Source organism: Bubalus kerabau, chromosome 4, assembly GCF_029407905.1.
Source record: "Bubalus kerabau isolate K-KA32 ecotype Philippines breed swamp buffalo chromosome 4, PCC_UOA_SB_1v2, whole genome shotgun sequence".
NCBI classification, from domain to species: Eukaryota; Metazoa; Chordata; class Mammalia; order Artiodactyla; family Bovidae; genus Bubalus; species Bubalus kerabau.
This window is the reverse complement of record NC_073627.1, coordinates 143,564,334-143,581,339: the sequence shown is the minus strand read 5'-3', so window position 1 is coordinate 143,581,339 and position 17,006 is coordinate 143,564,334. Positions and strand designations below refer to the sequence as shown.

The following is a 17,006-nucleotide window of genomic DNA, read 5'->3' as shown; positions in this document are numbered from 1 at the left end:
TAACTGCTTTACAGAATTTTGTTGTTTTCTGTCTAACCTCAACATAAATCAGCCATAAGGTATACATATGTCCCTTTCCTCTTGAACCTCCCTCCCACCTCCCTCCCTATCCCTCCCCTCTAGGTTGCTACAGAACCCTGTTTGAGTTCCCTGAGACATACAGCAAATTCCCATTGGCTATCTGTTTTACATATGGTAATGTAAGTTTCCATGTTACTCTCTCCATACATCTCACCCTCTCCTGCCCTCCCCCCATGTCCATAAGTCTGTTCTCTATGTCTTTCTCCATTGCTGCCCTGTAGATAAATTCTCCAGTACCATCTTTCTAGATTCGACATATATGTGTTAGTATACCATATTTAACTTTCTGACTTACTTCACACTGTATAATAGGCTCTAGGTTTATCCACCTCATTAGAACTGTTCAAATGTGTTCTTTTTTATGGCTGAGAAATATTCCATTGTGTATGTGTACCAAAATTTCTTTATCCATTCATCTGCTGATGGACATCTAGGTTGCTAGCTATTGTAAATAGTGCTACAATGAATAATGGGATACATGTGTCTTTTTCAGTTTTGGTTTCCTCAGGGTATATGCCTAGGACTGGGCTTGCTGGGTCTTATGGTGGTTTTATTCCTAGTTTTTTAAAGAAATCACCATACTGTCTTTCATAGTGGCTTTATCAATTTACATTCCCACCAACAGTGCAAGAGGGTTCCCTTTTTTCCACACCCTATCCAGCATTTATTGTTTGTAGACTTTTTGATGATGGCCATTCTGACCAGTGTGAGGTGATATCTCATTGTAGTTTTGATTTGCATTTCTCTAAAAATGAGCAGTATTGAGCATCTTTTCATGTGTTTGTTAGCCATCTGTATGTCTTCTTTGGAGAAATGTCTGTTTAGATCTTTTTCCCACTTTTTGATTGGGTTGTTTGTTTTTCTGGTATTGAGTTGTATGAGCTGCTTATATATTTTGGAAATTAATCCTTTGTCAGTTGTTTCCTTTGGAAGAAAATGAGAATTTTCTCCCATTCTGAGGGTTGTCTTTTCACCTTATTTATAGTTTCCTTTGTTGTGCAAAAGCTTTTAAGTTTAATTAGGTCCCACTTACTTACTTTTGTTTTATTTCCATTATTCTAGGAAGTGGGTCATAGAGGATCTTGCTTTGATTTATATCATCAAGTGCTCTACCTATGTTTTCCTCTAAGAGTTTTATAGTTCTGGTCTTACATTTAGGTCTTTAATGCATTTCAAGTTTCTCTTTGTCTATGGTGTTAGGAGGTGTTCTAATTTCTTTTTTTTTTTTTTTTTTTTGCATATAGCTGTAACATTGGAGGTTTTAACTGGTATATAACGTGCCTGGCAGTATAGCACCAGGCCACAAGTAGGAGGAGCCAGGAGAAAGAAGTGTGACAGAACACACCAGGTCTATCCCCCAGCATGGAGGGGAGAGAGAGTAAGTGAGGCAAGCTGGCTTCAGGCCTTTAGGGAACAGAAAGGCCTGCACCAAACCTGTCTTAACAGTGGAGCTCCCTGAAGGAGAAGCAGTTTCCACAGCATGACTGACTCACTCCTAAAATGCCTGGAGACCTTTGAAGAGAGTTAACACATTGTTAAATTGCACTTCTAGTAATGAATTAACATCTCAGTTTAGAAGATTTGAAGGGAAGTGGTAGAAAGTTACAAGAGGTAATAGGTCCATGTTCTGAATGAACATCACAGCCTGAAAAGAAAGTGGTGACATTAATCCCACTAATACTTTCCTTATCTGCTTCTTTATTGTATGTGTTTACTCTGCAGAACAGCTAACAGGAAACTGCATGACAGTAACGACGGCCTAAGGAGTGCCCTTGAAAACAGCTGCAGCAAGCTCAGCAGAGCCTTGGTAGGCCACAGAATTTTACAATGCATTTTCTTCTTTCTTGTGGTAGAGTAGTTTGATCAACAAATCGTGTCTTAGAACTTATAAGAATGAGAAAACAATTTCATATAATAAAAGGAGGCAACATTTTCCCAAATTAAAAAATATGCCACTCCTCTGAATAATGTGTAGATGTTTGCCAACTCTTTGTTCAATGTTCCAGAAAACCAGAGAAAGATAGATGTGGCCTGGATCCTGGAAAAGTTTGTAGTATGGTAAGGACTTAAGGGGGCTTCCCAGGTAGTGGTAGTGTAAAGAACCCTCCTACCAATGCAGGACACAAAAGAGACATGGGTTCGATCACTGGGTCAGGAAGATCCCATGGAGGAGGAAATGGCAACCCACTCCAGTATTCTTGCCTAGAGAATCCCATGGACAGAGAAGCCTGGTGGGCTACAGTCCATGGGGCTGCAAAGAGTCGGACATGACTGAAGCAACTTTGCACACATGCAGGAAATTAAGATGTGCACAGATACCACTAATATAAAAAGTAAGATGTCTCATGGAGGTACAAATAACTGTTTCCCTGTAGAGAGAAGAGGGAGAGTGCTTCTGGTCAAGGAGTTTATTTAGACTCTTTGGTTGTTCTTTGTGGTTATGAGATCACCAGAGTGGAAACCTTGGGCTTTTAAACCCTCCTATAGAAACAGGCTAAGGCCCATTTAGAATTTTGAGGACCTTTTCCCAACCAGAAAGCCAGAAAGCCTCTTCCGTAACTTTTGGAGGTCAGCTTCAAGGTTGGGGTTCCAGTGCCACAGTTTTGGGTGTGGATGAGTCAGTCGCTAAGTCAAATGATGATTTGAGAAGAGACTAATCCAAAGCTGGTACTGCAAGGTCCTGGCAAATCTGGGGGCCAGGATGCCCATTGAGGGCCTATATGGTATGGTTTGGACTTCAGATGAAGAGAGAGAGTCCTTTGGGCATTTGTTGCACTTTTTCCCTTGATATCTGTGCTTACATTTTCTCATGTAGGATACCAAACTCTCAATTACATTAGTAAATTAGTGTACTACAGGTTTTTAAAATGTATAGAAAGTGTTTAAATGGAATGACAAAATATTACTTCTGTATTTTATGTATTACAGCGCATAAATAATATCTCACCAGGGAATACAATTTCTAGAAGCAGTCCTAAATTAAATCTTCATTCTTCTCAACCTCTGGGCTATGACAGGTATGTTAACACCTTTTTAACTTTTTGTTTGAATTCTGGATCAAAGTTAAAAGGAAAGTACATTTCCTTAGAGGTGAATTAAAAGCATACAGTTGGGGCACTAATTTTTATTTTCTACTCTCTATAAATTTCTGAAACATGAAACACGTAAAGATTAAAGTGTTTTAGAATGTTTCAGAGAGGCGAAAGTGATTTCTTTAAGATGTTATCATGACTTGGTTTTATGTATGCTCACCCTTACTTCATCCCTATAATGTCTTATTTCTTAGAAGTGCCCTTTGTAAGTGGTGTTTCAGGAAAGCCAGTGGAACTACCATATGTGATGTTGTGGTGTATGATGTTAAGATTCTTGGAACAATCTGTAAATGTTTAGCAGCTCAGTATATATTATGCAAGCTATGTTCAAGGAAAGGGGAACTTTCAAAACAAATAGAAATGTCGAGAGTAGATGTTTATGAGTTAATGTACTAAAGGAGTCACAGAGGCTTCCCAGAAGTGAGAATTTAGCTCTGTTTTTAATCAAATGAAGTGAAATATTGGCCCTGCTATAGCTTGAGATCTAGCAATGAAAACTAAAAGATTATATTTGTGTATATATTTGTGTACACATGTGTGTACATATACAATAAATCCCCTATATACAAATGAGTTCCATTCCAAGAGCACATTCACAAGTCCAGTTTGTTCATAAGTCTAACAAAGTTTGCCTAGGTACCCCACTAATACAACCTGCTCTATAATACTATGTTGTAATAAGTTTATAATATTTTCACATAAATAATACATAGAAAGCAAACTCAAAAAATAAAGCAAACATTTTTAATCTTACAGTCCAGTACCTTGGAAAGTACAGTAGTAAGTACAGCAGCTGGCATACAGGGGCTGGCAGTGAGTGAACAGGTAAGAAGAGTTACTGAATGGAGATAGGAGAGGAGGTGGCAGATGCTAGACTGAAGGATTGTCAGCAATAGGAGATGGAGGACAATTTCACTCATGCCTGACGTTGATGAAATGCATGTTCACATCTTTGAAAGTTCACAACTTGAAGGTTCCTATGTAGGAGATTTACCATACGTGTCCAGTGTTGCTACTTAGAAGGCTCATTTTGTAGTGTATCAAAGCTTGATGGTAGAAGTGAGTGCATAAACTGTAAATCTCTGGCCCTCCACTTCTGATGCTACTTTCATATTTTATGTGCCTTCCCTTTTCATTTGAGAACTTTTGAGCTAAAGAATAATGCACCTAATATCTTGGCAACAGCAAAATGGCCAGATAGCTTTTCCAGAAGGTCTATTTTCAAAGGTTATTGGTGATCACTTTTAATAAAATTTTATCCAAATACCAGAATTTTTCACTGATTTGTGAAATAAAAAAATTTAATGGTATCTCTAGGTATCTGGCTTTTCTGTTTTTGAGAAGTAGATATTACTTTTTAACATATATGGGTGTGATGCTATTTTTCTTTACTGATGCTTAAGGTCAATTCTAAGCAAATAAAGGAAAAGCTAGATTACTGAAAATTATTTCAGAAATTTCATCATGATTCATTTTTGAAAATAGTGGGCACCATGAATTCGGCTGGTAGTACTAAACAAAGAGCTCCTTAGCAATATGACTAAGGGACAAAGTCATCATATCCCATTGCCTCAAAGTGACAGGAATGTAGTGCTTCTGTGCTCATAACCTTGAACAGTCACTAGAGGGCCACCATGATCCAGACTGACGTTCCTTTAGGGGGGAGTTAATATTTTATTTTCTTTTTGATGCTAATGTAAAACTTATTAGTCATCAGATCACAAGAAAAAAGAACAAAAGAAGAAGAAAGGGAAAAAATACCTACAAAACAAGACCAAATTAATGTTTAAAATGACAATAAGATTGTTTTTGTTTGTTTGTTGAGTTAGTCCCAGCTCTTTTGCAACCCCATGCTCTGTAGCCTGCCAGGCTCCATCATCCATGGGATTTCTGAGGCAAGAATACTGGAATGGCTTGCCATTTCCTTCTCCAGGGGATCTTTCTGACTCAGGAATCGAACCCATGTCTCCTGCTTGGCAGGAAGATTCTTCACATTGATAATTACTTTAACACATTATTGACCAGAGACATATTTATATGTCTTTTGTTACCCAAACATTACTGACAAGAGACATTTTGACGTTCACTTACATAACAAATCCCCAGCCATAGACATTAGTTTCTGCTAAAATCACCCCATCAACAATGTAAATGGACTAAATACTTCAACCAAAAGACATAGAGTGACTGGATATAAAAACAAGACCCATATATGTGTAGCCTACAAGAGACTCACTTCAGATCTAGAGACACACAGATTGAATGTGAAGGGATGGGAAAAGGATTTCCATACATATGAAAATCCAAAGAAAGCTGGAATAGCAATACTTATATCAGACAAAATAGACTTTAAAATAAAGACTGTTATAAGATGAAACGGAGAAGACAATGGCACCCCACTCCAGTACTCTTGCCTGGAAAATCCCATGGACGGAGGAGCCTGGTAGGCTGCAGTCCATGGGGTCACGAAGAGTCGGACACGACTGAGCAACTTCACTTTCACTTTTCACTTTCCTGCACTGGAGAAGGAAATGGCAACCCACTCCAGTGTTCTTGCCTGGAGAATCCCAGGGACGGGGGAGCCTGGTGGGCTGCTGTCTATGGGGTCGCACAGAGTCGGACACGACTGAAGTGACTTAGCATAGCATAAAATGAAAAAGGATACTACATAATGATCAAGGGATGAATCCAAGAAGATATAACAATTGTAAGTATATCTAAACCCAACATAGAAGCACCTAAATATATAAGCAAATATTAATGGACAAAAAAGGAAAAATCAACAGTAACACAATAGTAGTGGGGGGGACTTTAACTTGCATCAATGGACAGATCATTCAGATAGAAAATCAATAGGGAAACATAGGCCTTAAATGACACATTAGACCAGATGGACTTAATTGATACAGAGAGAACATTCCATCCAAAAGTAGCAGAATACACATTCTTTCAAGTGTACATGGCACATTTGCCAGGATAGACTACATGATGGGCCACAAAAACAAGCCTCAGTAAATTTAAGAAAACTGAAATCAAATCAAGCATCTTTCTAACCACAACACAATGAGATGAAATCAACTACAAGAAAAAACTGTAAAGAAACACAAACACATGGGAGACTAAGCAATATGCTATGAAAGAACCAATGGATCACTGAGAAGGTCAAAGAGGAAATTAAAAAAATATCAAGAAGTAAATGAAAACTAAAAAATAATGATCCAAACCTATGGGACACAGCAAAAGCAGTTCTACGAGGAAAGTTTATACAATATAAGCTTACCTCAGGAAACAAAAATCACAAATAAACAACCTACCCTTACACCTAAAGCAATGAGAAAGAACAAACAAAACCCAAAGTTAGTAGAAGGAAAGAAATCATAAAGATCAGAACAGAAATAAAATAGAAACTAAAAGATATAGAAAAGATCAATGATACTAAAAGCTGATTCTTTGAAAAGGTAAAATTGATAAACCTTTAGCCAGATTCATCAGAAAAAAAAAGAGAGAGGGTCCAAATCAATAAAGTCAGAAATGAAAAAAGAAAAGTTACAGCCAACACCACAGAAATACAAAGGATTATAAGAGACTACTACAAACAACTATATGCCAATAATGTGAACAACCTAAAAGAAATGGACAAATTCTTAGAAAGGTACAGTCTCCCAAGAATAAACTAGGGAGAAATAGAAAATATGAACAGAACAATTACCAGTAATGAAATTGAATTAGTAATTTTAAAACTCCCAACAAACAAAAGTCCAGGACCAGATAGCTTCAGAGGTGAATTCTGCCAAACATTTAAAGAAGAGTTAGCAATTATCTTTCTCAAATTAGTCCAAAAAATTGCAGAGGAGGGAATACTTCCAAACTCATCCTCTGAGACCCCCATCACCCTGATCCCAAGACCAGACAAAGGTATCACTAAAAAAGAAAATTATAGACCAATATCACTGATAAACATAGATGCAAAAAAATCTTCAACAAAATATTAGCAAACCAAATCCAACAATACATCATGATCATACATGATTATACATCATTATCAAGTACAATTTGTCCTAGGGATGCAAGGATTTTTCTGTTTCAGTGTGATATACCGCATTAACAAGTTGAAGAATGAAAATGATATGATCATCTCAATAGATGAAGAAAAAGCCTTTGACAAAATTCAGCATCCATTTATGATTTGAAAAACTTTCCAAAAAGTGGGCATAGAGGAAACATACCTCAAAATAATAAAGGCCATATATGATGGACCCACAGCTAATACTATACTCAACATGAAAAACTGAAAGCATTCCTCTAAAATCAGGAACAAGGCAAGGATGCCCACTCTTGCCACTCGTATTCAGCATGATTTTGGAAGTCTTATCCATAGCACTCAGAAAAGAGAAAGAAACAAAAGGAATTCAAATTGAAAAGGAAGAAGTGAAATTCACTGTTTGCAGATGACAGGAAACTATACATAGAAAATCCTGAAGATGCTACCGGAAAACTGTTAGGTTCATCAGTGAATTTGGTAAAGTTCCAGGATACAAAATTAATTTGTATATTAATTTAATTAATGTAATTTATATATTACAAAATTTTAATATTATATAATATATACAAATTTGTATAGTATGTAATTTGTATATTATATTTGTAATTTATATATTAATTTTGTATCAATTTAACAGAAATCTGTTGCATTTTTATACACTAACAGTGAACTATCAGAAATTGAGATATTTTCATTTACCATCTCATCAAAAAGAATAAGAATACATAGGAAAAAACCTACATAAGGAAATAAAAGACTTGTCTAGGAAAACTATAAGACAGGGATCCCCAACCCCAGTCTGTAACTGTTAGGAACCGGGCTACACAAAAGGAAGTGAGTGGCAGGGGAGCAAGTGAAGCTTCATCTGTATTTATAGCCACTCCCCATCACTCACATTACTGCCTGAGCTCTGCCTCCTGTCAGGTCAGCAGTGGCATTAGATTCTCATAGGAGTGTGAACCCTAACCCTAAAGTCAAGGCAAAAATATCCTGAGGTTGCCACAAAATAGAAATAAAGTGCACAATAATGTAATGTGCTTGAATCATCCTTAAACCATATCTCCCACCCTGGTCCATGGAAAAATTGCCTTCCAATGAAACCAGTCCCTGGTACCAAAAGGTCAGGGACTACTGCTATAAGACACCAGTGAAGGAAATTGAGGATGACACAAATAGATGGAAACATATACTGTGTTCTTGGATTGGAAGAATTAATTTTGTTAAAATGACCAGTGCAATCTACAGTCAATGCAATCCCTAACAGTGTAATCCTTAACAAAATACCAAAGGCACTTTTCACGGAACTAGAAAAAATAATTTTAAAATTTGTATGGAAACTCAGGGCACCCTGAATAGCCAACATTATCTTGAAAACAGATATCAGAGCTGGAGGAATCATACTCACAGACTTCAGACTATGCTACAAAGCTACAGTCATCAAAACAGACACATATATAGATCAGTGGAATAAGATAAAGAATCCAAAAATAAATCCATGCACTTACGGTCAATAAATCTATTATAAGAAGGCAAGAATATCCAATGAAGAAAACACAGTATCTTCAGTAGCTGTCCTGGGAAAACCAGATAGCTTTATGTAAAAGAATGAAATTAGAACATTCTCAAACACTATATACAAAAATAAACTCAAAATGGATTAAAGACCTACGTGTAAGATCAGGTACCATAAAACTCATAGAGGAAAATGTAAGCAGAACACTCTGATATAAACCATAGAATAGTTTTTGTATCTGTCTCCTAAAACAAAGGAAATAAAAGCAAAAACAAACAAATGGGACCTAATTAAACTTACAAGCTATTACACAGCAAAGGAAACTATCAGAAAATCAAAGACAACCCACTCAATGCCAGAAAATATTTGGAAATGATATAATTGATAAGGAATTAATATCTAACATACATAAACAACTCATACAACTTAATCAAAAAAGCAAACAACCAAATTAAAAAATTGACAGAAGAACTGAATAGACATTTTTCTAAAGAGGATGCTAGTGGCCAATAGGCATATGAGAAGATGCTCAACATCACTAATTATCAGGTAAATTCAAATCAAAACCACAATAAGATATCACCTCACACCTGTCAGAATGGGTATCATCAAAAAGAACACAAATAACAAATGATATGACCCAGCAATTCCACGTCTGGGCATGTATCTGAAAAAAAAAAAATTATAAAAGATACATGTAGCCCAGTGTTCATAGTAGCATTACAATAGCCACAATATGTAAGCAACCTAAGTGTCCATCAGCAGACGAATGGATTAAAAGGATGTAGTGTGTATATATACAGTTAAATACAACTCATCCATTAAAAAAAAGGAATGAAATTTTTTGCCATTTGCAGCAACATGGATAGACTTGGAGGACGTTATGCTAAGTGAAATAAATCAGACAGAGAAAGACAAATACTGTATGATTTCTCTTGTATGTGGAATCTAAAAAAATGAACAAACTAGTGAATATAACCGGAGAAAGCAATGGCACCCCACTCCAGTACTCTTGCATGGAAACTCCCATGGATGGAGGAGCCTGGTAGGCTGCAGTCCATGGGGTCGCTAAGAGTCGGACACGACTGAGCGACTTCACTTTCACTTTTCACTTTTCATGCATTGGAGAAGGAAATGGCAACCCACTCCAGTGTTCTTGCCTGGAGAATCCCAGGGCCGGGGGAGCCTGGTAGGCTGCCGTCTCTGGGGTCGTACAGAGTCGGACACGACTGAAGTGACTTAGCAGTAGTGTGTATATATACAGTGAAATACAACTCATCCATTAAAAAAAAGGATTGAAATTTTTTGCCATTTACAGCAACATGGATAGACCTGGAGGATGTTATGCTAAGTGAAATAAATCAGACAGAGAAAGACAAATACTGTATGATTTCTCTTATATGTGGAATCCAAAAAAATGCAACAAACTAGTGAATATAACCGGAGAAGGCACTGGCGACCCACTCCAGTACTCTTGCCTGGAAAATCCCATGGAGGAGCCTGGTGGGCTGCAGTCCATGGGGTCGCTAAGAGTCGGACACGACTAAGCGACTTCCTTTCACTTTCCACTTTCATGCATTGGAGAAGGAAACGGCAACCCACTCCAGTGTTCTTGCCTGGAGAATCCCAGGGACGGGGGAGCCTGGTGGGCTGCCATCCATGGGGTCGCACAGAGTCAGACACGACTGACGTGACTTGGCAGCAGCAGCAGTGAATATAACAAAAAAGCAGGCTTACAGATATAGAGAACCAACCAATAGCTACTAGAGGGGAGAGGAGGAAGGAGCAGTATAGGGGTAGGGTAGTAAAAGGTACAAACTATTAGGCATAAAAAAAGCTATAAGGATATATTATACAACACGGGATATAACCAATATGTTATAATAACTATAAATAGAGTATATAACCTTGAGAAATTGTGAATCACTATATTCTGTGCCTATAATTTATATAATAGTATACATCAACTATACTTCAATTAAAATTTTTTAATCAAAATCATCTTGTAAATTTAATTTTATTTATTGCTTTTGCATCCTTATTGGATTTTAAGTTGTATATTTGTTTTAGTTTTGTGTTTTTTCTAAGAACTCTAAAATATATAATAACTTGTGTTATATTTTTTTATATTTAATTGTAATGAAAATATTATTCAGGCAGAAAGACTAGTTTACTTTTGAAAGGGTATGTATATAAGTTGAGTTTGAGAAAGTCTGCTGCTGCTGCTGCTGCTAAGTCGATTCAGTCGTGTCCAACTCTGTGTGACCCCATAGACGGCAGCCCACCAGGCTCCCCCCGTCCCTGGGATTCTCAAGGCAAGAACACTGGAGTGGGTTGCCATTTCCTTCTCCAGTGCATGAAAGTGAAAAGTGAAAGTGAAGTCGCTCACTCGTGTCTGACTCGTAGCAACCCATGGACTGCAGCCTACCAGGCTCCTCTGTCCATGGGATTTTCCAGGCAAGAGTACTGGAGTGGGGTGCCATTGCCTTCTCCGGAGAAAGTCTGATCTATACCTATATTTTTAATTTAGATTCTGTATGAAGGTGTCTTTTCAATCAGGATTTTTTTCTCTGTCATTCCTAATCAGAAATACAAATAGGTTAAAAAAAATGTTCTGACTAATCATAACATGGAGCTGATTTTTATATATTTTTATATATTTCATTATATTATAATGAAATGGTTTCTTTAGGTTCCTTACAGCTTGACCTAAAATCAGTGTCAGAAGGAGAGTTTCATAAAAGATGAGACAAATTAAAAAAATGTACACACATTTAGCTAAGCAGATTGAGATATTGTGTGAAATTCCTGTCCCAGGAGAAAGACTTTATAATTGAGCAACATATTTACAGAAAGTTAGGTGATTAAATTACCTTTTTAGTTAATTTTAAACATTTGCTAATGATACCAAAATATTTTTGACTTCTCAGGTTTATATGGCATATATTTCTGTAAAGATTACCCTTTCTTGTCTAAGAATATTCATTTGAGAATATTTCTCATATCTGTAGATCTATGTCTCCTTCCCATTTCCTCTTTCTGATGATATCATATCAAGTGGCTAGTATGGTTCCCAATGTGTAGTAGGAACTAAATACGTTGTTTTCTTTCTATATAAACTTAGATACTTATGGGAATCAAATGGAAAAGCAAAATAAAATGAGAAAATATACATTTATAAAATATTGGAGTTTCCCAAGTGGAAAGATCCATAGAAGTCAGGATTTCTAGTTTTTCTCTGGTACACCTTCTTAGGAAGCCCCTCCTCCCATCAGAGTCTTCCCAGACATGTCAACACTTAGTGGCAGAAAACTCATCTCATATGCCAAACCAGTCTGGGGTCATACAGTTCTAATTGCCTGTCATTTTTCACCATGTTGAGTAGAGATGTGACTCCCTGAAAAGTTTATCAGTTGGCCCTTAGGGTCAACTCTTCCAAGTATTTGAGGAGAGAAGAAACAATTACAACTTCAGCCAAGTGCACTGAATCATTTCTCAGACTGGAGGGTTTTAAGTCTCAAGTCACAATAGAGATATTATCCAGAAATGAACACATTGTTCAGAATATGGTCTGATCACATTAGAATAAAAATGTTCCCATGTTCTGTATACGTTTTTGTTAACACAACTTGAGATTGCATTTACATTCTGGACATTTTGATTCTTTTTGTATAAGGAAGGTGATTTTTTTTAAATGACTTCCTTAATTAAATCTTTGACTTAACTTAAATGTCTTTATCTTAATTGATTGTTGCATAGAATGAACTGTTTTTTTGAGTTTTTTATTTCCCCTGATGCTTAATCCTGGACTACATTACAGCTCTTGGTAAGAACAAAAATATTGGTCTTGATTGCATTGCTGTCTTGATTCCATTGCTGTGTCATCTTGAGAATCACTATATCAGGTATAACAGTCCTCTCCTTTATTACCAGATCATCTCGCTCTTCCTACATGGATGAGGACTGTGACTCGCTGGCCCTCTGTGATCCCATGCAGAGGATGAATTGTGATGTTGACAGCCTGCCCGAGAGCTGCTTCGACAGTGGCTTGTCTACCCTGCGGGATTCCAATGAATATGACTCAGAGGTGGAGTACAAGCACCAGAAGGGATTCCAGAGGTCGCACGGCATGCAAGAGAGCTTTGGGGGTGATGCTTCGGACACGGACGTAAGCCCTGAAGTCACTGCTTCAAGTCCTAGGCCTGGTCTCCTTTCTTCCACAGAAATACATATCCCACCCTGTTTGAGCTTTATCTGTCATGGTCATTGTTTTAAAGGCTTCAAGTCCTAGGCCTGCTCTCCTTTCTTCCACAGAAATACATATCCCACCCTGTTTGAGCTTTATCTGTCATGGGCATTGTTTGAGCTTTATCTGTCATGGGCATTTTGTACATGTGAAACATAGTTGGGAGAACATTTTTCTCTACCAAGTTAGGGAAAAAGGAAAATAGATTTCCTTTTGTGGCCACTCTGTTCCCTAACAGCATTGACTGTTGATTCAGCAGCATATTTTTCTTCTTTTTATTTCACATGTGTAATGAAAGACCTTCTTTGTTTTTTAATGACTGACTTAAAAAAACAAAAAAAAAAAAAACAGGTTCCTGATATAAGGGATGAAGAGACATATGGCTCAGAAGGCATGGCTTCCATCCTGGACTGGAAGCCCCCGGGATCTGCTAGTGAAGGCAGTATCATTAGCTCCTCAAGAAAGCCCATCTCGGCTCTTTCACCACAGGTACGTGGTTTCAGAGACACTTCTCTTCATGAACACTCTTCATTTTCATGTCATGTAACTTACTAGGAAGAAAGTGGGCACTGCTTTTGTCACTCACTGTGGCTTCCTTCCCCTAGACAGACATGGTGGATGAGAGCCATAAATCTTCCAGCTCACAGAAGGCTTACAAGATTGTGCTGGCCGGGGACGCTGCAGTGGGGAAGTCGAGTTTCCTCATGAGACTTTGCAAGAATGAATTTCGAGGAAACACAAGTGCTACCCTGGGTACGGTTCTTTTTCAGAGGATAATGGGAAAATGACCTTCTTTAGGTTGATTCTATTTTCTTTAGGTATTATATTCACAGACCCACAGATCTCTCTCTTTTCCCTCTGTATAATACATATGTACATGTGTGTGTCAGTGTTCATGTGTCCTTCTCATAGAATAATCCTCTGCTTTGGCCAAGGCCTAAATTTCAGAAAGGAAGACTAACAAGGGACTGAGGTATCTGCTAACAAGTGACTAAGATATCTGCTTACCCAGTGAGATCAACCAAACCGAGTTTAACGCCAGAGATGACAGATTCATTTATTCAGCAAGCACTTCTGGAATCCTACTGTGAGCCACGTACTGTATAGGCACTGCTTAGTCACTCAATTGTATCCGACTCTTTGAGACTCCATGGACTGCAGCTGCCAGACTCCACTGTTCATGGGGATTCTCCAGGCAAGAGAATCCTGGAGTGGGTTGCCATGCCCTCCTCCAAGGGATCTTCCCAACCCAGGTCTCCTGCATTGCAGCCAGATTCTTCACCGACTGAGCCACCAGTGAAGCCCTGCAGGCACCACAGATACACAGTAAACAAAGTCAGCTAGATCCCAGCCCACAAAGAGGGAAGTGGATGAGAAACACATTTTATTTATTTATTTTAATATAAATTTATTTATTTTAATTGGAGGCTAATTATTTTACAATATTGTATTGGTTTTGCCATACATCAACATGAATCTGCCATGGGTGTACACATGTTCCCCATCCTGAACCCCCTTCCCACCTCCCTCCCCATCCCATCCCTCTGGGTCATCCCAGTGCACCAGCCCCGAGCATCCTGTATCATGCATCTAACCTGGACTGGCAATTTGTTTCACATAGGATATTATACATGTTTCAATGCCATTCTCCCAAATCATCCCAACCTCTCCCTCTCCCACAAAGTCCAAAAGACTGTTCTATACATCTATGTCTCTTTTGCTGTCTCGCATACAGGGTTATCGTTACCATCTTTCTAAATTCCATATATGTGCGTTAGTATACTGTATTGGTGTTTTTCTTTCTGGCTTACTTCACTCTGTATAATAGGCTCCAGTTTCATCCACTTCATTAGAACTTATTCAAATGTATTCTTTTTTATGGCTGAGTAAGGTGAACTCCGGGAGTTGGTGATGGACAGGGAAGCCTGGCGTGCTGTGATTCATGGGGTCACAAAGAGTCGGACACGACTGAGCGACTGAACTGAACTGAACTGAATACTCCATTGTGTATATGTACCACAGCTTTCTTATCCATTCGTCTGCTGATGGACATCTAGGTTGCTTCCATGCCCTAGCTATTCATTTTAAAAAACAAGGTTTGGGAGAAGTGCCCTTTGGCACAGGATGCCCAGGGAAAGCCTTTCTGATCAGGTGTCACTTGATGTTGATAAAGTGATCTTACCGATGGCCAGTTTGTCATCAGGGTCAGAATTATAGCTGAGTGTATGTTCCCTCCCCTCCCTCACAATGGAACACATGAATAATACCTCTCAGAACAAGGAAAAGTAGTCTCATTTCCACATTTGCATAATAGTAAAAGAAGTTGAAGATATGCAAATTATCATATATTATTATTCTTTATCTGGGCTTCCTTGGTGGCTCAGATGGTAAAGCGTCTGTCTGCAATGCAGGAGACCCAGATTCGATCCCTGGGTTGGGAAGATCCCCTGGAGAAGGAAATGGCAGCCCACTCCAGTATTCTTGCCTGGAAAATCCCATGGACGGTGGAACCTGGTAGGCTACCGTCCATGGGGTCGCAAAGAACTCTTATTTTGATAACCAGAAACCCTAAAACAGATTGGTTACCCTCTTCACAATGGATGTCTTTGTAAATTTATGGTAGTGTTATAACCCTTCAAGATAACAAAGCTGAAAGTTCACTTCAATTTGAGTCATAAAAAGCCTAAAATATTTGGTTCAGTTGCTAGAGCACCTGGCATATATACACACCATATACATGTACTTATATACATATACATACACACATGGATATACCTGTTTATATACATAGGCATATTTGTGTGCATGCACACACATAAAACTGAGTCCATCTAATTATGTGAACACAGAACATAGATTTTCCTTTTGTCCACAGATTAAATCCATCCTCAAGCCAGCCGATCCCCAAGCCAGATTAAATCCTTCCCCAAGCCAGATTACAAGTGTGATCTGGCTTATAATTACTATGTGAAGGTCACTCTCATTGATGGCCAGGTTCTTTCCTCTGTCTCACTGAACTTCACCTTATTGGCTTTTGTCTCATCTAAAGAGGGCTTGAAAAGTAAAATCCAAGGGAATTATTTACATTGTGTTCTCCATGTTCTCTTATATTCTTTTTCAGGAGTTGATTTTCAAATGAAAATGCTGATCGTAGATGGAGAACGGACAGTACTGCAGCTGTGGGATACAGCGGGCCAGGAGAGGCAAGTGCTCTCCCCAGTGCTTTGAATTCTGCTGGGGTTTGCGTGGACAAGCCTTGTAGGGCGTTTGGTATCTTTTGTGCTCATGATAATATAGTTCTGATATAGTGTTAGAATTTTAAGAATGCTCACTTTTTTCCACATCCTTTCCTTCTTCACTCTTCCATCATCAGTCATGTGAGTCCCTCTAAGCTCCCTTTGAACTGGTGACCCATTGGGAAAAAGAGAGTGCCCTTTCCTAATGAGAGAATGTCGGTGAGGCAGCACTCCTGAAAGTGGCAACAGTATGAGCAGCTAGGGAGCTGGTGCACCAGAGAAGATGGAGAAGAAGACCTGTCAGTGCCTCTGTTCAAGGGCAGAGACAGAGACTAAACAGCAGAGCTGCATATGGCAACAGACAGTACCCTCCCTTTCTGTCATTGCTGATGGACAGAAGTGTGAAGAGTAGGTCTTAATCTTATCTAATTCTTTGGGAACAGACTGAATCTGGTTGTGCAGCAAAAAAGTTGGGGGGAACCTGCCAGCCTCTGTAACGGGGCACCACTTAGGGTATTCAGATTCAACAGTGAACAGACACACACAAATATTTGCCCACAAGGAGCTCGTATTTTCTAGCAGCATTTAAAAAATGTGTGGTTGACAGGGCCCTGTTTAAGATCTTGCAGAATATTATACTTGGTTGAGTTAGGACATATAGGTTGAGGTGTGCTCTTCCCCTGGGAAGCCCCCCACACCCCATGTGTGTACCTGTGGTGTTCCACATGGTTGGGTCTTCTTCCAGCCACCCACAGTACTCCCTCCCCACCACCCAAAAAATAATTTTGCTTGGATG

The 17,006-nt window shown here is 38.6% G+C and overlaps 1 protein-coding gene across 1 annotated transcript in view; it reads left to right on the top strand.

The window, feature by feature from the left end:
* Positions 1-17,006, top strand: part of RASEF (RAS and EF-hand domain containing) — a 91,514-nt gene that overhangs the window by 57,938 nt on the left and 16,570 nt on the right. The window contains exons 8-13 of the mRNA XM_055578880.1: positions 1,804-1,888; positions 3,010-3,098; positions 12,662-12,896; positions 13,326-13,463; positions 13,580-13,727; positions 16,096-16,177. Of these exons, the coding sequence (XP_055434855.1) occupies positions 1,804-1,888; positions 3,010-3,098; positions 12,662-12,896; positions 13,326-13,463; positions 13,580-13,727; positions 16,096-16,177 (777 nt within the window). The remainder of the gene's footprint in view (positions 1-1,803; positions 1,889-3,009; positions 3,099-12,661; positions 12,897-13,325; positions 13,464-13,579; positions 13,728-16,095; positions 16,178-17,006) is intronic.